This window comes from Dendropsophus ebraccatus, chromosome 5 (genome assembly GCF_027789765.1).
Source record: "Dendropsophus ebraccatus isolate aDenEbr1 chromosome 5, aDenEbr1.pat, whole genome shotgun sequence".
In the NCBI taxonomy this organism is placed as follows: Eukaryota; Metazoa; Chordata; class Amphibia; order Anura; family Hylidae; genus Dendropsophus; species Dendropsophus ebraccatus.
The window spans coordinates 101291356-101314281 of NC_091458.1; the positions used below are offsets into that span (position 1 = coordinate 101291356).

General features: G+C 40.5%; 1 protein-coding gene across 2 annotated transcripts in view; it reads left to right on the forward strand.

Moving 5' to 3' along the window:
- The window catches only part of SLC9A7 (solute carrier family 9 member A7), a 72675-nt gene that overhangs the window by 23802 nt on the left and 25947 nt on the right, over positions 1 to 22926 (forward strand). For both annotated transcript variants that reach the window (XM_069970831.1, XM_069970833.1), the window contains exons 2-7: positions 1899 to 2098; positions 9677 to 9754; positions 12809 to 12885; positions 17699 to 17811; positions 18374 to 18479; positions 20617 to 20758. In XM_069970831.1, coding sequence (XP_069826932.1) covers positions 1899 to 2098; positions 9677 to 9754; positions 12809 to 12885; positions 17699 to 17811; positions 18374 to 18479; positions 20617 to 20758 — 716 coding nt within the window. The remainder of the gene's footprint in view (positions 1 to 1898; positions 2099 to 9676; positions 9755 to 12808; positions 12886 to 17698; positions 17812 to 18373; positions 18480 to 20616; positions 20759 to 22926) is intronic.

Below are 22926 nucleotides of genomic sequence, written 5' to 3' on the forward strand. Positions count from 1 at the left end.
GTGACATGGAAAACACATGAGATAAGACATTTTAAAGATAAGTACTGTTTACTGCTATAAAGATATTGCTGTTCTGTTGGAAGACCCCTTTAAAGCACATCTCCTGTAGTCTGGATTAGTCATGCAGTTTAAAAATCCGTTGTTTTAATAGTTTTTATGTGATTGGCCGCACCTTAGCTGCACTTTGCTTCACCTTATTGATGTAATTTTGGGTCTACACTGCTTAGAACGTGTTGGTGCCAGGTGTTTCCCTAGACAGCTATCAATGCTCCCTATGTATTATTTAGCATGTGCTAGCATGCACTATTCATGTGGCTCCCTAGCTGTTGTGAAACTTCAACCTCTCTGCATGCCATGACAGCCATGATAACCTTGGGACTTTTAGGTCATTTGTAAATCGGAATTGTTTTCAATTGTTTATGTACAGATTATACATGGTATACATATATTTTATGGTAACAATAAAGGTGCCATCAAAAAGTACAACTAGTGCTGTGTAGATAACTGTAGAGTGGGGCTCCCAGTTCCGGTTCTACTGCTGGCACCTTGGTATAATGCTGATTTTAGTATGCAGGTAGAAATGGCGAGATATAAATTGTGCATTGTGATATGAATTGTGAATTATGATATGAAAAGTGGGCCCCATTTTTTTTTTACCTAAAGAAATTGCATTTTTAGGTCTTCCACAAAAGATTTAAGCCCTTAAAGGACAATGAAAATATATTGTACGACTTCCTTACTAACAGCTATCAGTTGCAGTGGATATTGAGTAATTTGTTAGATATTGGTATGTTTCTGTATTAGACCACGTTTAAATGCTTTAAGACAGCGGCCATTCTGTGACACGGCTGCTGTAAACTTCATTTATTTTGAATTGGAATGCGGGCACATTCAGGTGTGCCCGCGTTCCAATTAACCATTGCAGACAATGTAAAGTGCAGCCGGAGCCGCCCTTTATCTTATCTGCACTGCCAACTTTGTGCGGCCGCAATTCGATGAATAGTGGCCACACAAAATTGACATGTCCGTTTTGAGTGTGGCCACATGGAATCCCGGCCAGAGTGTATACTATGGGGGAGATTTATGAAAGGGTGTAAATATACACCTGGTGTAAACTGTCCACAGCAACCAATCTCAGCTCAGCTTTCAGCTCTGGTAAAATATAAGAGGAGCTGTGATTGGTTGCTGTGGGCAGTTTACACCAGGTGTATATTTACACCCTTTTATAAATCTCCCCCTATGCGTATACACTCCGGACGGGATTCCATAGAACACAATGGGGGACATTTATTAAGTCCGGCGTTTTCTGCCCCGGACTTAAAAAAGCTCCCGCATCTCCGGCGCTACGGAGATTTATGTAGAGGCGGATTGCCTCTACATAAATCCCGTGCGAGCCGGTGCGCACGGCCGAAAACCTACGCCAGCTTAGGACTGGAGTAGGTTTTCGGCGTATCTTTAAAAAAAAAGATAAATCGCGGGGACTATGAGTCATGAGTCCGCGCCCCCCGTTCCGCCCCCCAGCGTAAAGAGATGATTTGCAAATATTTTATTCGTAAATCGTCCGTTTTGCGAATAAAATATTCGCAAATCTGCTCTTTACGCCGAAAAAAAAAAAAAAATATGACGGATGATACATGTCCCCCAATGTGTTTAGACCTTTTCAATAAATAGCGGCCCGTGTTGCAAACTGCAACAACGGACATTATTTATTGAAAAAATATGTTGTGTGAACGTGGCCTTACATGGTATGTCAGTCAAACAGATTATAATGGATCTGTTATAAGCTTATGAAAACAGAAGCTCTGATGGTAAATGTTTGTATATTTTTACTTATGATGTGTAAGTATATATTTATAGAGATAAATAAGGTTTTGACAGATTTTTGTTTTATCCATTAGGTCTTATTGTCGGCGTCATTTTAAGGTATGGCACACCTTCCACCAGCACCTATGACAAAGCCATTAGCTGCTCTCCAGAACAGAGGGCATTTACCACACTCCTTGTCAATGTCAGTGGGAAGTTCTTTGAGTACACCTTAAAGGGAGAAATCATTCCTGAGAAAATTCATAATGTGGAACAGAACGACATGCTGAGAAAAGTAAGTGAACTTTATTTTTTATTAAAGATATTTTTTATTTTATGTGCAGGGATACTGGTGCTTTTCTTTTGCCTTTACAGCTAGAGCTGTGGACTTGGAGCTGGTTTTTTTGACACTAGACAGTGAAAAAGGGCTGACTCCAGTTAAAAAATAAATGAATAAAATCCATGAATATTGTAGAATTCAACTTAAATAGGAAGTGTATATTCATAAATGATAAGAACTTAGAGTGCAACAAGCAATTTCTGTGTATACTGAAATTGTCTGTTTATGCTCGTGTTGTTCTTGCTTTGCCACCAATCTCAGTTGGTGTAGTGAGGTTATTCACTGGTCAGAAAATAATTGCATTAGATTTAAGGACATCCATGAAGGAGGATCAGACTAAGGTAATACTTTTTCTGAAGATTAGGTAATAGATTTCTTATTAGTGCATAACAAAGGTTTCCAGTTATTTCATCTTTACTTTGGCCTACTGACTCCATGGTAGTGTAAATCTTTCTGTTCTGTGAATTTCATTCTTTGAACTTTGTCTATATTTTATGAGCAGTTGCTTAACCCACCCGTTGACAACCAGTACAACAATCATAAAAATGTATTTCAACAAGAAAGAAAAAAAGTGATTGCACTGCCTGGCTCTCCACTAGATGGCACTATCTCAGGCTGGGTCCGGTATGTGGTGGTGCTCAATTCGAAATAAACATGCTGTATGAACAATCAATAAAGGGTTAGGAAACTGCGGTCACCCACCTTGTCTCCCCCGCTGCCCCTGCACACAGCAATAAAAGCCGGATGGTCTGAACACACTGCTGGTGAGTGCCTTCTTTTATCCGTTATTGATTGTTCATAAAAATTTATTTATACAAGTTATGTATAATTCACTGCTACTTTAAATTGGCATCCTGAAAAAACACCCTACCGCCATCTGGTGTTCTCAGATGAATATGCAGCATTGGTGACAGCATATTCTTGTGTTTGTAGCTGTTGTATTTGTCGGAGTGAAGTCCTCATCTTATTAAACCTACATGTTTACATTGATCAAAGTCCAGTTAAGTGAGAACAGTGTGCATGGAATAGCAGGAAAAAAAAACTATTCTATCATGCTTTTACTTACAAAGCATTTAGCTTTCATATAGACTGTTTATTTGGCCAATGTAATACGTCATATCAGTGGAAACAGTACTTATCTATAAATTACAATAGACTTATTGAAATAAGTGACTAAAAATAAACATCTTAACATAAGGTTTATCTTTAAAGGGATTGGCCACTTTTTAGCTCTTTCATTGAAAGACGTAGTGTGCATAATCAATGAAATCATATACTTTTAGTTTACATTGGAAATCTCTGCCCCCTACTGATCTCTACTGGAAAAAAAAAACACTGCGATCCTTATAGGGCAGTATGTTTGGAGCAATATGATTCATGTATGGGATGAACCCTAGGGGAGATATCCCCTTGAGTATGGGACACAGCTACTTCTGAAGGCCTTAAAGGAAAACTATCAGCAGGTTAGAAGCATCTAAGCTGCTAATATGTTTAATGTATTTGAGGTGGAGATTAGACAGGTGCTTATGTGCACTACTGGGGGTGGGGGTAATAACAAAACAGGTTTATATGGCTTTGAAGACAATATATTATTTTTTGCGGCAAGTCTGGTAATAGTAAGAAATTGGACAGCGACTAGTGCAGAGGTCCAAAGGGCAGAATTTTGGAAAAGGAGAAAGCAGAAGGAAATGGGGAGGTAGTCAAAATGTGTAAATTTGTGCTGGAAGTTTTGGGGCAAAGAAAGTGTGGAGACCTCATCTGGAGTAGTTAGTGTTTTAGTTGGAAGGATTATATATATATATATATATATATATATATATATATATATATATATATATATAAACTAGAAAATGTACCCGGCGCTGCCCGGGTATAAAGTGTCAGTGTGTTAATTAGATTTTTTCTAAGGTGCCCAGGAGGCCAAGCTAAAGGTATTGTTTCATCTGAGTTAATCAGTGAAATTGGTGTATACCTGTAGTGCATAGTTGGAGGGGTTCTGTATACCCACAATGTATAGTTTTTAGGGGTCTCGCATATCTGTAGTGCATAGTTGGGGGGGCTGTATACCTATAGTGTATAGTTGGGGGGGTCCTGTATACCTGTAATGTGTAGTTGGGGGGGGGGGGGCTGTATACCTGTAGTGTATAGTTAAGGGAGGTCCTGTATACCTGCAGTGTACAGTTGGTGAAGGTCCGGTATACCTGTACTGTATAGTTCGGGGGGTCCTGTATACCTGTAGTATATAGTTGGTGGAGTTCCTGTATACCTGTAGTATATAGCTTTGGGGTCCTGTATACCTGTAGTATAGAGTTGGTGAAGGTGCTGTATACCTGTAGTATATAGTTGGTGGAGTTCCTGTATACCTGTAGGGTATAGTTTTGGGGTCCTGTATACCTGTATTGTATAGTTTTGGGGTCCTGTATACCTGTAGTGTATAGTTTGGGGTCCTGTATACCTGTAGTATATAGTTGGTGGAGGTCCCGTGCACCTGTAGTGTATAGTTTTGGGGTCCTCTATACCTGTAGTGTCCTGTATACCTGCAGGGTCGTATTTACCATTAGGCACCCATGGTCTGGTGCGTAGGGTAGCACCTTGCAGAGGGGCAGTACCCTCCTGTTCAGACTTGCCAGAAAATCTGGTGTCTTTTCGAGGGGGGTATGGCGTTATTGGTCAGGTCTGGTATAGCGGTGTTATCCAGTCACAGTATGGCGGTATTGGTCAGGTCTGGTATGGCAGTGTTATTTAGTCACAGTGTGTCGGTATTGTTCATGTCTGGTATGGCGGTGTTATCCAGTCACAGTATGGTGTTATTGGTCAGGTCTGGTGTGGCGGTGTTCTCCAGTCACAATGTGGCGGTATTGGTCAGGTCTGGTATAGTGGTGTTATCCAGTCACAGTATGGCAGTATTGGTCAGGTGTGGTATGGCAGTGTTATCCAGTCACAGTATGGCGGTATTGGTCAGGTCTGGTATGGCAGTGTTATCCAGTCACAGTAAGGCGGTATTGGTCAGGTCTGGTATAGTGGTGTTATCTAGTCACAGCATGGCGGTATTGGTCAGGTCTGGTATGACCGTTTTATCCAGAGCAGTATGGCGGTATTGGTCAGGTCTGGTGTGGCAGTGTTACCCAGTCACAGTTTGGTATACCTGTAGTGCCCTGTATATACATGTACTGTATAGATGGAGTAGGGGGTCCTGTATACATGTACTGTATAGATGGAGTAGGGGGTCCTGTATATACATGTACTGTATAGATGGAGTAGGGGGTCCTGTATATACATGTACTGTATAGATGGAGTAGGGGGTCCTGTATATACATGTACTGTATAGATGGAGTAGGGGGTCCTGTATATACATGTACAGTATAGATGGAGTAGGGGGTCCTGTATATACATGTACTGTATGGATGGAGTAGGGGGTCCTGTATATACATGTACTGTATGGATGGAGTAGGGGGTCCTGTATATACATGTACTGTATAGATGGAGTAGGGGGCCCTGTATATACATGTACTGTATAGATGGAGTAGGGGGCCCTGTATATACATGTACTGTATAGATGGAGTAGGGGGTCCTGTATATACATGTACTGTATAGATGGAGTAGTGGGTCCTGTATATACATGTACTGTATAGATGGAGTAGGGAGTCCTGTATATACATGTACTGTATAGATGGAGTAGGGGGTCTACCAGTTATTACTGTGGATGTTGTGAGGCAGCTTCCCTAGCAACCACAACTCCCTGTGAAAATGAAAGCAGTAATCCTATTGGTTGCTAAGGCTGGAGTCCAACTGCCGTTTTCTCTGGGCAAAGCTGCAGCTAATTATATCACCTGTGTTTGCAGTGAGGAGATTTTCCCATTCATCTCTATGGGGCGCTCTTTCCCCTCCCCCTCCCCTCCTGTACATCTGACGGGGATGGGACCTTCGCTAAAACCTTCCAGGGCACCCAATGTATCTTTGTGCCAAATTTGAGGTCAAACGGTTCAGGCGTTTGGAAGTCTATTTGGGACAGACAGACAGACTTTCATTTTTATGATATAGATTATATATATATATATAATATGTACTTATTTTATTTATTACTTTGTTTATTTTCCTTTTGTTCCCAGACCGCCGGTGGGGTGGGAAGGGGGCGGAATGAGTTTAAGGGAATGAATAAATTAGAAGGTATATGAATAAAAGAATTAAGTAAGATTAAAGTAGTAGATGTAAACTAAGGGAAGGATTGGTGGAAGCGGCAATAGATTAATATAAACGAGGGGAAATTAATAGGTGAAATAAGCCCCAGAAAAAGGTAGGAAGTAGCAGTAGGAAGGTAAGGGAAAGAGAAGGTTGGAATGGTGAACAGGGTAGAATGTGAGTGATAGGAAGTAAGAATGATGGATTAATGATGGTGATCAATTTAAGATGTGAAATCCAATAAAAAAAAGCTGCTATGGTGCATGGGGCGCTGAGGATGAAGGCAAGTTTCAGAGTGCACGTGTGCATAGTGTCAGTCAGGAGCTACTTGAATACAGTCCAAGCCCAGACACACAAACCCTGCATCTGAAGAAGTAGTGCTATGCCTTTTTGTATTCACCTTTTTGATTCATTTTAATCAATAAATGTTGGACACTACTCGCCATTGAACAAGTGTGTGTTTGTGCTAGGATTCCAGGGCCTTTTTTTCCCCTCCCTTTTTGCTCCTTACATGCTTCAGGGCATGAACCCTTTCAGGCTGACTGCAGGGTAATGTCATTAAGTGCAATGATGGAAATGACATGTGGAATAGTCCTTGGTTCACTTATGCAGCCATAACAGCAGTTTGTGGAGGTAAAACATAGTCTTTGTCTTTTTCTTTAAGCAGTACTGTCATTTTATTACAGTTGTGAAATGCCGGCTCAGATTTGCTTTGCTTTGAATCTGCAACTTGAAATCTGCGCCACTAAATCTGCTGCAGATCCTGGACATGTGAATGCACCCTTAAAAAGTTTACAACACTCTAGTCCTGTTACTTATAAGTGGGTGAAGAACATGGTAGACTCCCCACCCCCCACAGCCAGCCACAAGCGCAGGAGTCTGAACATGCGGTCATGTAAAAAGTTTAGATAATGACATTAGCGCCTTAAAGAATATCTATCAATATCAGTATGTGTAAATGACATATGATGACCACAAAGGCCATTAGCAATCTTGTCTTAGCGTCCTCTTACTGCTGACTGTATAGCTTTGTGTTGTAGACTCTTGCTGTCCCCAGCTATTTATGGTCTTACATACTTCTTCATAGCTCTGTTTTCCATAGTAAATTACTGTATATGATTCTCCTGCTGAATTACAGGTCTGAATAAGAGGCATCACTGGCACAACGTACTCTGAAGCCGGGTTAAAGTTCTCTAGAAGATGCATCAGTCTTTGTATTTTCTATCACCAAAATTGCTTTAATTGCATTTATCATGTTCTCTGAGATAAATTGCTTTGTATGCGAGAGTGATTTTCTCCTTTGAGTTCATGTATTATTGCCTGAGTCTTTGCCTTGCCTGGGATGTACTCAGGCTTCAGTGCACATCTGAATCTTGCCTTAGAGGCTAGCATTAACTTGGCCTGTTTTGCCCATGAGGCTTCAGTTCTGTGACCTAAAATAGTCTGTAATAGAGTATCCTTTGTGATCATTAAGTAGACATTGTTACATGGCGGACAGACCTGCACTTATCGCCATATACATTAAGTTGTAAGCAGTTAATGTAGAATGTTTCAAACCGCATTGTCTTTTCTATACTAGAAGTCAAAATAATTTAACCAAAGTTTTAATGTCTAAGTTTGAGTTAAGGGCAAAGTTCTAGAAGGTGACAAGTAAGACAAAATATGAACCCAACGCCGGTTGGATAACACAAGAGTTTAAGGCAACCTTATTAGAAATGGAGCTCTGCTGTTGAAACTTGGGAGGGTGTTGAGATCTGCTTCATACTGAATTATGGCAGGGCCATGGGGAAAATGGCGTGAACATTTTCAGGAGTATTACTGGGATGTTTTAGGCAGTTTCCCAGGATAGATATTAAAGCGTCCTATGCTGGACCTAACAACCATTGACTTGATGATCACAACTGCTGCGTTTTTGCCTTCTGACCTAGCCTGTCATCAGTGTCACCCTGCTGGGTGGATGCTATGGTGCTTACGAGCTGTATTGCAGTTACACTGATGCTCTTCATTCTTATGATGCCAGGTTCTCTTTACCATACCCATGGCTGTATTCAAAACAAACAAACCATGGACCGATCTGGAGATCACCAGGGGTACGGAGGGCAAACCTGACCATGATCTCTTGTCCACTTAACCCTAAACTCCTCCCAAACCACAGGATAAGTGGAAACCACCTTTAACACCTTGCCGCAAAATGAGTAGTTCCTGTCCCTAGTGACGATCGGGCAGCAGGAGGAGGTTAACTCCCCCCTGGGCAGTTAACCCCATAGGTACCGCAGTGTCTATGAGGAATCTGGAGGGAGATCTGCAAAATTGTGCACAAGAGCACTTGCACCATAAACTACGAGCATCTCTTCTATGATCATTGTGTACCCAGTGGATAATTTTCTGATAAGAATACCTCTACTTTCCAGTTGGAATTAGTAGAGTGTTACTCCTTACGCCTACACTCTTTTTCGTACCAACTCGTAAAAAATTAAATAAAAATTGATCAGGGTGTCACTTGTTCCCCAGAGTGGTAAAGATGGAAACGTTAACTTGTCTTACACAAATATTTTGGCACCATAAGGCCCCTGTGACATAGTATAATGGCTAAAAAAAACCCTGAAATTAAAAAAAGGCCCCGAAATTCCCCAGTTCTCTGTCATGTCTGAGGCCTGTGGTTGAGTCAGATGATGCACTGCGGCCACATATGGGGAATTTCTAGAAACATTAGAATACGGAGAATAAATAGAGTGGTATTTCTCAGTTCACACTGCCGGATGGCGATGGATAACTCCTCGCGCATTCCGCAGCTCGCACCCGACGGCGGAATGTGGTGGGTGCGCGCGTCTCCGCCCGTGTCATAGACTCCATTCTATGCACGGGCGGATTCTGCCCTCCGTCAAAAGAATGAACGTGTGCCTTTTAGATGTAAAGAATTACTTAAAAAAATAAGTATAGTTCAAAATAACATTAGAAAGTTTTTTTGCATTTTGATGACCTTTTCAAAGCTTTTTTTCATATAGATTCCACAATGCCTAACTTTGTTTTTATTTTCTTTAGTTTGTAACATAACTTTCAGTTGCCTTTATGATTATTTGCAATGTAGGATATTAATGCCAGCTGATTTAAGGATGGCAGCACCCTGCATTGCCTTATGGAGGCATCAGAAGAATGTTTTCAGTCGAACATCACATGCCTTCTGTCATATAACTCCTTTCTGCAGCCAGGCTTAATGCGCTTAGGTCAATTAAGAGAGATGGTGATCTTCTTATCTCTGTGTTTATTTAGGTCTCCCGCTAACATGTACTATAACCCCAATTCCAATAGCAATGTAAGCTGAATCCATTATTTGTTTTGTTTTTTTCCCCTTAGGTGACCTTTGACCCAGAAGTCTTCTTTAACATTTTATTGCCACCTATCATCTTTCATGCTGGATACAGTTTAAAAAAGGTAGGTCAGGATTACTTAATAATGTAATTTTTTTTTTTTTTAATCTTTTGCACAGCGTAATGTATTTTGATACTTGATGTATAATATTTTGTTGAAGAGAAGTTTTGTTATGGTGTGTTACGTAGTTTGTGTCATTTATAAAATAGGATAGTATTTTTAAATACAGAAGCATGGGAAAGACTTGATACAGATGCAAGAAAAAAAGTAAAACAATTGTCAATGGCAACCAAATCCACTGATGTTGTACCACAGTCTGATCTTTTTTTTTTATCGATAATTTAGTGGGGTATAATTTAGTTTTTTTCTCAGAATTTTTGCTGCTTTTTGTAAATTTGGGTTTAATGTTGCAGGCAGAATGGCCACTAGGTGACACTCTCAACACATTTTAATGTGGAAGGCAGCTTGCACACTTCTCCCCCACCACCCTTTTTTTTATGATTATTCTTTGTATATGGCTCTACAATTTGAACTAGCCTTTACTTGCAATTTTTCCATTCATATGTGTGATATTTATTTAGTGTTTAAATGCTAGGAGAATATGGAATTTAAAGGAAAACTGTCACATGTAATGTTGGTAGTAAACTACTGACACTGATAGATATCATATTGCAATGGTATTTCTGCCTGGTGCATCAATGGCTTATATATATATTTATATTCATATTCACCGGCCACTTTATTAGGTAAACCATGCTAGTAACGGGTTGGACCCCCTTTTGCCTTCAGAACTGCCTCAATTCTTCGTGGCATAGATACAACAAGGTGCTGGAAGCATTCCTCAGAGATTTTGGTCCATATTGACATGATGGCATCACACAGTTGCCACAGATTTGTCGGCTGCGCATCCATGATGCGAATCTCCCGTTCCACCACATCCCAAAGATGCTCTATTGGATTGAGATCTGGTGACTGTGGAGGCCATTTGAGTACAGTGAACTCATTGTCATGTTCAAGAAACCAGTCTGAGATGATTCTAGCTTTATGACATGGCGCATTATCCTGCTGAAAGTAGCCATCAGATGTTGGGTACATTGTGGTCATAAAGGGATGGACATGGTCAGCAACAATACTCAGGGAGGCTGTGGCGTTGCAACGATGCTCAATTGGTACCAAGGGGCCCAAAGAGTGCCAAGAAAATATTCCCCACACCATGACACCACCACCACCAGCCTGAACCGTTGATACAAGGCAGGATGGATCCATGCTTTCATGTTGTTGACGCCAAATTCTGACCCTACCATCCGAATGGCGCAGCAGAAATCGAGACTCATCAGACCAGGCAACGTTTTTCAATCTTCTACTGTCCATTTTCGATGAGCTTGTGCAAATTGTAGCCTCAGTTTCCTGTTCTTAGCTGAAAGGAGTGGCACCCGGTGTGGTCTTCTGCTGCTGTAGCCCATCTGCCTCAAAGTTCGACGTACTGTGCGTTCAGAGATGCTCTTCTGCCTACCTTGGTTGTCACGGTTGGCTATTTGAGTCACTGTTGCCTTTCTATCAGCTGGAACCAGTCTGCCCATTCTCCTCTGGCATCAACAAGGCATTTCCGCCCACAGAACTGCCGCTCACTGGATGTTTTTTTCTTTTTCGGACCATTTTCTGTAAACCCTAGAGATGGTTGTGCGTGAAAATCCCAGTAGATCAGCAGTTTCTGAAATACTCAGACCAGCCCTTCTGGCGCCAACAACTATGCCACGTTCAAAGGCACTCAAATCACCTTTCTTCCCCATACTGATGCTCGGTTTGAACTGCAGGAGATTGTCTTGACCATGTCTACATGCCTAAATGCACTGAGTTGCCGCCATGTGATTGGCTGATTAGAAATTAAGTGGTAACATGCAGTTGGATAGGTGTACCTAATAAAGTGGCCGGTGAGTGTGTGTGTGTATATATATATATATATATATATATATATATATATATATATATATATATATAATATATATATTTTGATGCCCTTGTATACAACATAATAAACAGCTTATTCTTATTATGCTCCCTTTGGATCCTCCTGCGGCATTTTCAAGGCCCACCTCTACTTTAGAGGCGGATGCCTCTCAGCGGTGACAGCCTGCTCAGCCAATCACTGACTGAGATGGGACATGGCTGTTGCCAGTGATTGGCTGGGCGGGCCATCACTGCTGAGACAAGTCCAACTCAAATGTGTATGGGTTACAGGAGGAGGGGGTGGTGTACAGCGAGGGTGGGGCATTGCGGATCAAACCAGTACAGTGCCCCAGACATGCCTTTTTAACTCTTCTGGAATGCATTTTTTTGGGGAAAAAATGAAGTCACAGACATACCAGGCAGAAATACCATTACAATGTGTAAGACAAGTGCTGTGTTACCGTGTGAGTAGTTTTCTAGCTGTATTGCATGTGAATGTTTTCCTTCTGATTGTTTGCTATAAGAGGATTAGAATGAAAATTGCATAACTTTTTATTATATATTATAAAAGCCTTCGATTCTAAAGCTGTTATGCCTTTAACATTACCTAACACCTCACATAATATCCACCAGCCAGTGGACATTGAAAGGAGCTAAACTGAAATACCTTACACAACCTGGGGACAGGAATGGTGCTGTTTTTGTAAGAAAGTTAGCTGTGTTTTTTCTAATCCTGGATACCCCTTTTAGAGAGTCTTCTCTACGATAATAATCCCTGGAGGGATGCTGCACATCCTGTCAATGCGGAGTGATTAATTTTCTGGTGAAACAGTGTTTGGGTAACGGAAAGCTTTAACATGTCAATTGTGAAAAGGTAGACAAACTGAGGAGGGACAATAGAGAGTTGGTATACAGAATTCACCACATTCTCTTAGAACCGCCCCGGCTTAGGGCAGGAGTAGATTATGTGAACGAGGTTGGCACCCTTGTGCCTCACACCTGGTACACAGTGGTGAGGCACTATAAAATAAAACAAGGGACTTACTGATGTACTGTGTCTTCACATGGCCCCACTCTGTATTCTGATGCAGTTTACCAGGGTTTTTCACTTTTATTAAATCCAACAGCATTGAACTTTTCCTTAAGTCCCTATGTTTGTTCATTTTTCAGAGACACTTCTTCAGAAATATTGGCTCAATACTCGCCTATGCTTTCTTTGGTACTGCAGTCTCGTGTTTCATCATTGGGTAAGTCATAACAGTGTGAGAAGAAGGATGATATGCAGTTATGCCCTGCATGGACTGCACAATTGAAAATAAAATCTCTGCTTGTGCCTAGATACTGTATGCCTTACAGCTTGTGTGCTAGCTGTGGTGCTATATTTAACTTTTTCTGCACTGCACTTTTTTTGCATCTTGAAGATTTATGCTACAAAGGTAAATTTGCTGCACAGTTTATTTTAAAGAAGCGATCTGGGTAAATATATATTTTCTGCCCAGTTGGTAATAAAAAAACCTGGAAGTGTGAAAGGAGGCAAACATATTATAAATGTTGCTAAAGAAGAGTAAGAAATGGGATAATAAAAAAGTAAAATAAAACTTAAAGTATACCTGTCCTCTAAAAAAATGTTTTTGACTAATGGTCAATCATTGCATAGAGCCTGCCTGTGGCAAACTCTATGTAATAATTACAGATAACACTGATCAATGCTATGCTATGTTATAGCAATGATGGGTGTATGTAATGTAATGCATGCATGTTATAGTCCAAAAGGGGGACTTAAAAAGTGTAAAAAAAAAAAATGACATAGCTCCTCCCCAATAAAAGTTTAAATCCGCCTTTCCCATTTTATAAATTAAAACACGTAAAATAATGAAATAAATAAATATATTATATACCTTTATTGTTCGATCTATTACAATAAAGCAATGTTGTACCAGCACTGTGGACTAGGTGAAGGAATAAAAGTTTTACTGTTAAAAGTTATGTAAACATGCATATCGCTGTATTCAGACTGACCTATAGAATATACATATCGTGTCAGTTTTAATATATAATATTTAGAGGGTACAGTAATAGCTTTTAGATGGAGAGGAGGAAAAAACAAACGCAAAATTGAAAATTGTCATGGTCCTCTTTTTTGCTCTGTCCATAAGGGGTTATATGGGATAAGTGGTTTTTAGAAGAAGACCTCAAGATGAGACATCTTAGTCTTGTCCTCAATTTATGTTCTGTTCCTGGTTTTGGCTTCAGTAATTTAAAATCAAAACCTGAATGTGTGCACACCTTCACTGGGAGCAGATTACGTCACAATATTCTCATTGATTTCAGGGAGTTACACCATTCACTGTGCAGTAACATAGGCATGTTACCTGTATTCCACAAGTTGAAATAATTATAACAATAGTTGAATTTACTTTCTTTAAAAAAATCTACATTTTTGACCCCTATAAACTTATTTCCTTCTCCTCATCTTTGAAGATGGGGGGCTCATTTTTTTGCACTGTAATTTTTGTCATTTTGTCATGGTCTTGACTTTTATTTGCTTTCTTTTCCATTTGTTGTGGAATGTGACTTACCCTTTTACACACATTTTCCCAAAGTCACAGGATCCAAATTATTTATTTTATCAGAATAATATAGATGGTGTCTAAAAAGGGCTTAAAGGGGTAGTGCAGCGCCCCCCCCCCCCCCCCAAAAAAAAAGAACAAAAAAAAAAGACAAAAAAACAGACACAGATAGTGTACTTACCTTCCCACCGGTGACAATTGCCGTTCGAATTTCCTGCCTGCCGTGTCCCCGCCATCTTTGGCCGTCATCCTCACGTCCGGGTGCAGTGAATGGGAAAGAAAAGGCTGCTGTGTGCATGCTCACTGGCAGCCTTTTCATTGGCTGAAGCGCATCGCATGGCTTCCAGCAAGCTCAGCCAATTAGGGCTGAGCAAGCTGGAAGCCATGTGATGCGCTCCAGCCAATGAAAAGGCTGCTGGTGCGCATGTGGGCCAGCAGCCTTTTCCTCTCCCATTCACTGCTGTGGAGGACAGCGAAGAGAAAGGAGACCAGGACCGCCCCCTGCTGTGACGACATAAACCAAAGATGGTGCCCGGAAGAAGTGGACAGTGTTTTGTTTATGTATACTTTAACTTCCGGGGGGGGGGGGAGGGAGGGTTGGAACAGGGCCAGACCGCTTATTGACACACATTACAAAGTTATATAACTTTGTAATGTGTTAATGAAGCAGAGAAGGAAAAATGCTGCACTACCCCTTTAAGAGTTATTGAGCCTCTACAAAGCACTTTGGTAAGTGGTATAAGACTTTAGGCTTTATGGGTACAAACACACACACCGTATATGCAGCAGATACGCAGCAGATCTGCAGCAGATTTGATGGTGAAGACTTGATACTGTGTTCAGTTATTTAGATCTAATCTGCTGCGTATTTGCTGTAAATACGCTGCGTATACGGTGTGTGTGTTTGTACCCTATAACATAATGTTTTTCCCCAGCTTTTCCAAATTTCCATGACTTAAAAAAAAAAACCAAAATATTGTTTATAAATATATACTTTAGAAAGAACTATAGACAAGGAATATGTATTTAATGATTTACAATGTTTTGTAAAAATATCAAGAGATGTTTAATTTGAGAGATTAATCTCCAGGAGAATATTACAGATTGGAGTTAATTATTCCTGGTGCTTGTCTCTGGGTATGAAATGTCACAGGGGAAGAAATGCAATTAAACAGCAAGATCCGGTTCTGTAGTAGTATAAATTATTGAGACCATTACGGGTAATGACTAGTATTGGTTACTGAAATAATTCATTGCAGAGAGCTAATGGATGAGCCTTATTGTGTTCATGTCTGGAGAAATGTGCAGTGTATAGTGTGTGTTGTGGTATTAAATTGTTGTGATTAGTGTTTGACACAAAATAAAGTGATGGCATCAGCGAGTTATTATTAGGCTACAATAGATTATGGTCTTCACTTTATCTCTGGAGATCCACATGTAGGAAATAACATGTTTACAAGCTTCCTGAAACATAAAAACTGCAAAAAAATGGTAGTATGAAATAATTTCAGTAATCATTTGTAGCTGGAAATTGTCATGCAGACATTTGTCATATGAATAGTAACCATTGTCTTGATATAGAAGAAGTTCATCAGTTTCTTTTTAACTTACAATAAAGATTCCTGTACACTTTATACAGCTGTCAGTATAAGGTTTATAGGGCTCTCCTGAGACTTCACCACAGATGTCATTGGAGATAGGGGTCAGGCGTGGTGGAAAAATCACTACCTTACCCCTTTGTTCTTGGAGCGCTAAGTCGCCGCCGGAGCAGTCTGGCTGCGACTTATCCCCTCCCCATAGAGAACACAGGTTCGTGTGGCCACGCTGAACATTCCTGTGCATGGGGAAGAGATAGTTGTTATTAAATATGTATGACCACCTTAAGATTCACACCAGATTCCTGGATTTCAGAGGGAGCTTGAAACATCTGTTGACTGTATTCTTTAATATTTAGACTGGAATTTTTTTTTTACTTTCTCCACTTTGTGTTCATTAAACTACTTGCAGACAATTTGTCTAAAATCTTATATAAATGAAACAATACACTATATGATAATACAGTCCCTTGCTAACTGTAGCTTACAATCCAAGATCCCCTATAGCTAAATACAGAACATATAGAATTCTTTGGTCAAGAGTGCATGTCCAGTTTTACACAAAGGAATACTACATTATTTTATTTTTTGTTGGGGGGGGGGATTTGATGAATTCTCTGACATGTGTCTATATACGTAGTAGTAATACTCATTTGATGTGTATTTGAAAATCTGCAGAATATCCTCAAATCTGTACAGATAGACTTAGATTCCAGGCTATTTCAGTATGTGAATTCTTCTTTGCTTAAGGAGTCTGGCAAAAATTTTTATTAAAATATTGTAGTGCCCCCCAAAAAGTTACACAAATCGCTAGTATTAACTTATGGAAAATGTTTATAAAGTGCTTTTTTTTTTGCTACACTACTGCCTAAAGTCTTCATTTTCCTGATAAAAATGATGGCATCACCTCCCGACTCCCAGAGCTGTGCGGGCTGTGACTGCTGGAGAGGATGATGGCAGAGGGATGCTCAGTGTCCTCTCCCTCAGTGTCTGTTCTGTCCCCATCATGGTCTCTCTGCCGCTGCTGCAGCCTCTCTCTCCCCCTCCCCGCAGCAGAGGGTTCCTCCGCTACTCTCCCCCAGCTTGGGGACACCCCCCCCCCTGCATTTCTGCTCCCCACCCTGCCCAGCAGGACATTCAGACTTCCCCCGGGCGGCACCAAATTAAAACTAACTGTGTGTTTTCCCCAGGGATGAGAGGAGTGGAGTCCTGGTGGGTAGATGTCCCTGCAGCCACTGCTGGGGGCATGTGAGGAGTGAAGTCCAGGGCAGAGGAGAGAGACACAACAGTGGTGGAGGCTGGGGAAACACACAGCTAGTATGAATTTGCTGCCGTCGGGGAACATCCCAGCAGATCCCACAGGGTGGAGAGCGGGAACGACTGGGTAGGTGTCCCCGAGCTGGGGGAGAGCAGGCAGTGGAGCCCCCTACGTTTGGGAGAGAGATGCTGCAGTGGCAGTGGCGAGACCAGGAGATGGACAGAGCTGACACAGAGAGGCAGGACACTTAGCATCCCTCTGCCATCATCCTCTCCAGCAGCCACAGCCCACACAGCTCTGGGACTCGGGTCGTGACATCACCATTTTATCCGGGAAGTGAAGCCATGATGCAGTAGTAAGTGCAGGGAAAAAAGCACTTTATGTGCACTTCGTGTAATAAGTGTATAGTGGTGATTTGTATAACTTTTGGGGGGCAATACAATACTTTAATAAAAATTTTCTGTGTACTTCTTTAACACTACTTGTATGTGCTAATATTTTACCGTACTTTTATATTGTTGTTAATTTAAGAAAGTAAATCTTATTGCTACAGAACATATTGCAACATATTTGGTATTGCAAATGCACATAACTTATAATATATAAGAAATAAGAAATTGTAATTTATTTTTTACAGAAATCTCATGTATGGAGTGGTGAAACTAATGAAGCTTGTTGGCCAGCTGGATGGTAAATTTTACTACACTGACTGTCTCTTTTTTGGAGCCATAATCTCTGCTACAGACCCAGGTAACATACCTTACATAATATTATGGCATACATTGTATTGACCAACATATATTGAAAATATAAGCATACCCTCTAATAATTCCCAGCCATGGGAATAGCTGCCTAAAGTCCCCATATACCTTCAATAGCTGGCAGCCGAATAATCGTCCGGCCATCACTTATTTCTCCTGTCCTCCCCATAGAAGGGTTAAGTCGCAACCAGAGAGCTCTATCTCCACCAAACTGTCCTTAGCAAAATTTATAGTCTTTTTTTTATTTACACAGAATAAATGGACGGACAATGATCTCTAAACCTTGATTGTTGGATGTTTGATACTCTGTATTTAAATTTTGAAAATACTTTAATAAAAACATTGAACCAGAGATAAGTTACCTAGAGCATGCTCAGGTTCATCCATAGAAGTTGGATGTGGCCCTAAGGCATCCATGTTTTCTACAGCTGCATCCAATTTCTTCAGCTACCTGTAATCAAATGCCGCATGAACATGCTGTAAGTTTGCTCATGATGTTTTATCTGTTTATTTTATAATCTATTTCTTCATTGTCTTGTGCTTCATTATAGTGACAGTCCTAGCAATATTCAATGAACTGCGTGCAGACGTGGATCTATATGCACTCTTATTTGGGGAAAGTGTTCTTAATGATGCTGTAGCCATTGTGTTGTCTTCGTAAGTATTAATTCTTTTACGTTTTACAGGTGTTGAATTGGTTAATATAAGACAACAATGCGCCAACAGTAAACACTTAGGGGTTAGAAGACTTTAACCACACCATTTCAAACCTCTGAAGGGCTGTCATTGTGGAAGCAATGATTTTCATATGTAAAACTCCACAGCCTAACTTGAAATATTTACATGCAAGACCACTTGTAGATTTTGAAGGGGACACCAACTGTTTCAGTACATTGGGTGCTATCTGGGTGGATTTCCAGAATCTGCATGCTGTGGGATTATTCTTGCAGTAAGCCGCTGGGATCCATGCAATTTAGTGTGAGCACAAAAAGGGTTTCAAAACAAACACTGTTGGTCTTCAGTTTTTTGACACATTAGGCCACATCCACACATCAGTTTTTTCTGTCCTTGAATCGGGCTTCTGGTGCACAAACAGGAAAAGGACCCATCTGATTTTTGTGTGGTCATTCACATATCCGTTTTTGACCACTGATCTGTTCTTAAAATAAGTAGAATCTGCACATATATGGCCCCTATTTTTTAAACGAAAGTTCCAAAAGAAGTCAATGGGTCAGTTTTTCACGCATGACATGTTAATGCACTATCTGTTTTTCCGTAAAGCATTGCCTAGCAAGCCCTAGGCAGGCTCCACCCCTGTGGCCTTTTATTGACCCTCTATCAGTTTCTTCTCATCGGCAAAACTGATGCCATACTGATAGTTTCTACAAGACGTCAGAAATGCTTGAAATTGCTGATCCTGGAAGAAAAACTGATGTGTGGATGAGGCCTTATAAATAAATGAATCTGAAACAAATTGGCTCTATGTGAATGTACTCTTAATTTAGAAAATGACAGACTTCCCCTATGCAAGTACACAGTGAGACAGTGCTCACGCTTACGTTGGCCTCTCAGAGTATTTAAGACGTTGTCCACCCAGGCTCCTTGAATAGAGCTGCGGGTCACGTGCTGTACCCGCGGCTATATACATAACAAAGTTATCTGGAGATCGGTTGGGGTGTACAGTAGTCAGACTTCCTGCGGACTCTTAATTGCTAGTTTTGAGTGGACATTCTTTTTAAGTCCAGCAAATAATAAAAAAGGAACAGGGGACAGACTTATTGATAAATTAATGTAGAGAATCCATTAAATAGATTCTGTAAAAACAGAAACCTTAGCAAGTGTGAACAGAGCATGAAAGGATACAAATAAAATGGGGGATTTTATTAATACAATATATTTGCATCTTAGGTCTTAGGCAATGGTTTGACATGAAAGCGTGCTGACTTAAAGGGGTTTTTCGAACTAAAAAAAAAAATTCGCTCTATATTGATGCCTGTTAGGGGGGTGGGGGGTGGAGGGGCACTTATGTTAGCGTCTTGGGCACATGCAGTTTTCCCTAAATCAGCCAATCAGTGACTGCAGTTGCATTGCCCCATCGTGCTACTGGAAATCACTGTGTAGCCCCAGCCTAAGGGTATATTCACACGAACAGACTCGCAGCGAGATTCTCGCTGCGAGTCCGGCAGGTCCTGGCAGTTTCCACACACTATATACTCGCTGCGGTCTGAACGACCACAGCGAGTATGTTATTCTACCGCCCTTAACCCCTTCTGCTCCCGCCCGGCTCCCCCGCTGTAAGCATACATTACCTGTCCTCGCTGCACGGGTCCGGCGTCCTGCTCTCCCGTCCGGACAATCAGTGGCTGCGGCTGGGCAACACACTGATTGGCCAGACGGGAGAGCAGGACGCCGGACCCGTGCAGCGAGGACATGTAATGGATGCTTACAGCGGGGGAGCCGGGCGGGAGCAGAAGGGGTTAAGGGCGGTAGAATTACATACATAGTATATAGTGTGTGGGAACTGCGAGTCCGTTCGTGTGAATATACCCTGAAGCTGTCCATGAGTGCTTTTTTACTTAATAAATGACAGTCAAAGGAAATTAGGTTCAGTTTTAGCTCAGTATGACCTAAGTGTGGCTTTCTGCAGCTCCTCATTAAGATACAGATCTAACAGACTCCCTTTAAATTTAGCTTGGTTTATTATATTTACTTCTGGCAAAATAATTAAGTTGACACTGATTTCTCACCTTTTCCCTAATTACAATTCTAAAATCTGAAACTGTTTTCCTCCTAGGTCTATAGTTGCCTATCAGCCGACCGGTGAGAACTCTCACACATTTGATGCTGCTGCCTTTTTTAAGTCTGTTGGCGTTTTTGTTGGAATATTCAGTGGATCTTTTGCAATGGGTGTTTGTACTGGTGTCTCCACAGCACTTATATCCTTTTATTTGTTTGTACAGAATTTATAAAAGCAAAACTGACTTTGTTGTAATTTTTTTTTTCTCATAGAGCATTATATGTGTTTTATATTATCTAAAGTGATGATTTTATTTATTTATTTATTTTTTTTACACAAAACAAAAACTAGACTTGTCCGTATGGTCAGGTTTAGAATAGAAACCGTGGGACAGATTTACTATTGCAAATGTGCTAGAGTAAGTAATTTGCTTAAATTACACTAGTAAGTAATTTGCCTAAAATACACTTGCCATTTTTCCAGAAAAAGTGTGTGGTGCACCAGTTTAGGTCAACTAGAAGGGAAACTAACAGTAGATTAGAAGACTCTAACCTGCTGTTATGTTCCAATAGCGTTGGGGACGGTGAGAATGAGGGTAGTTTGGTTTAATTATTATATGTAAATTAGGTAAATCCATACCTGCCCTGCGGTCACACTCTAGTCTAACTACGTGATAACGTCTTAGATAGGAGTATTTTTTCTAATAACTCAGTATTTGCTTATAGATGGGAATTAAATGTATTAAAACCTTAGTAACCTAGTAGTATTTCTTTTTCATTCTTACTCTTGTAATCTCATTACTGTTATTTCTTTCTGAAGTCTTTTTGTCTGTATTTTTTCCTTTTTAAGTTCAGCTGCTTTCCTGTTCCTGAGTGTAGTTTAGTGTAGTGCACTGCAGAGCTGACATACCAGGCATACAGAACTAAATTTTAGGTCACATGTCTGAAAGCAGTTTGAGTACATTCTGCTTTTTATTTCCAACAATTCTGTAGACCGCTAAGAAAAATAAGGCAATCATGAAATTGATACAAGATCAATAATGGAAATTAATTTAATGTTTATCTTATGTTCAACACTCCCAGAGTTTTGTGAACAGCCTAGCATGCGGGGTATACTATTTATGTAGCTTCCATTAATGTCACTTTCACCGGGATTGTAAAGTGCTGTGAATTTGTTGTACTATACAAAAAGATTTCCCCGGGGGGAGGCCTTCTATGACAAGATGGGAATACCCAGTTATGAAATATCTCCTAGCAGGAGCCATATTGTAGACGCAAACTTTCTTCCTGTAATATTTGTGTAGACAGTATGGCATAGTTAAGGGCCTCTTACACAGGATGACTATTGACCAAGCGGCCAGTTATTTCCCCTATGTAAAAGACCCAACGATGAGCCAACAACAGGATTATAGTCACACTAAAAATCATTGTTTGTCTGCTGCAAATCTCCGTATGTAAAGAGGGCATGTATGGCAGACAGTGCTGCAGATGAAGGGCTGCACAAGTGATCCAGGAGCATTAATTTGCTATATCAGCTCTTGGTCAGCATTGGTCTCCCTATCTAAAAGGATACTTAATGTTCTGTTCCCCAGCTGAAATGAATTGACAAAAGTCTGTGTTTTCCAGTTTTCAGAGTCAGGAAGTGAGTACAGCCCCCTCCCTTAAACACCAAGAAGATGCATACAGAGCCTTATCTGTGGGCATTACAGTTGCTGTTCTACCTTATCTGTGCAATGTGGGGTACAATGGAGCTGTCATTCTGTGTCCACACTCTAATGATAATGAGATGATTTTCCTCATCCTGTTTTTGTCTATACAACAAAGCTGACAAGTGAGCTACAGAGAACAGGAAATGTCAGCCTATTGTGACTGCTACGGTGTGTTAAATTACAACATTTGTTTTAAAAGGACATAAAAAAATAAACCAAAATCTATTAGAATGGTTTTCTATCAAAAAGGGACATCTGCTTTAGGTTTTTGTAACTTTTAGATGCTGCTACTATGGTATATAACATTCTGATTTGTTAATAAATATATAAAATATCAGTGATCGTTATGTTTGTATCATGAGTTTCTGGGCTGCAATTAAAGAGCCAATGCTGCAGTAATGTGGCACTGCCACTACACGGAGTACAACAGTGTCAGCTGCTTCCGGCCTTGTTCTCCCTGTGGTGCAGGTGCAGAACAGATCTGCTATTTTTTCCTGAACAAAGTTTTTAAAAGTCTGTTTTGCCATACAGGAAAAGGCAGCTTTACATTAATATTAAAGTGATATTGTCATCCCCTTACTCTATGTACTGTTCTCCTCACCATCCACAAGCTTAGATGCCGCACATTTAAGATATATACCTGTATAACACTTCTGTGT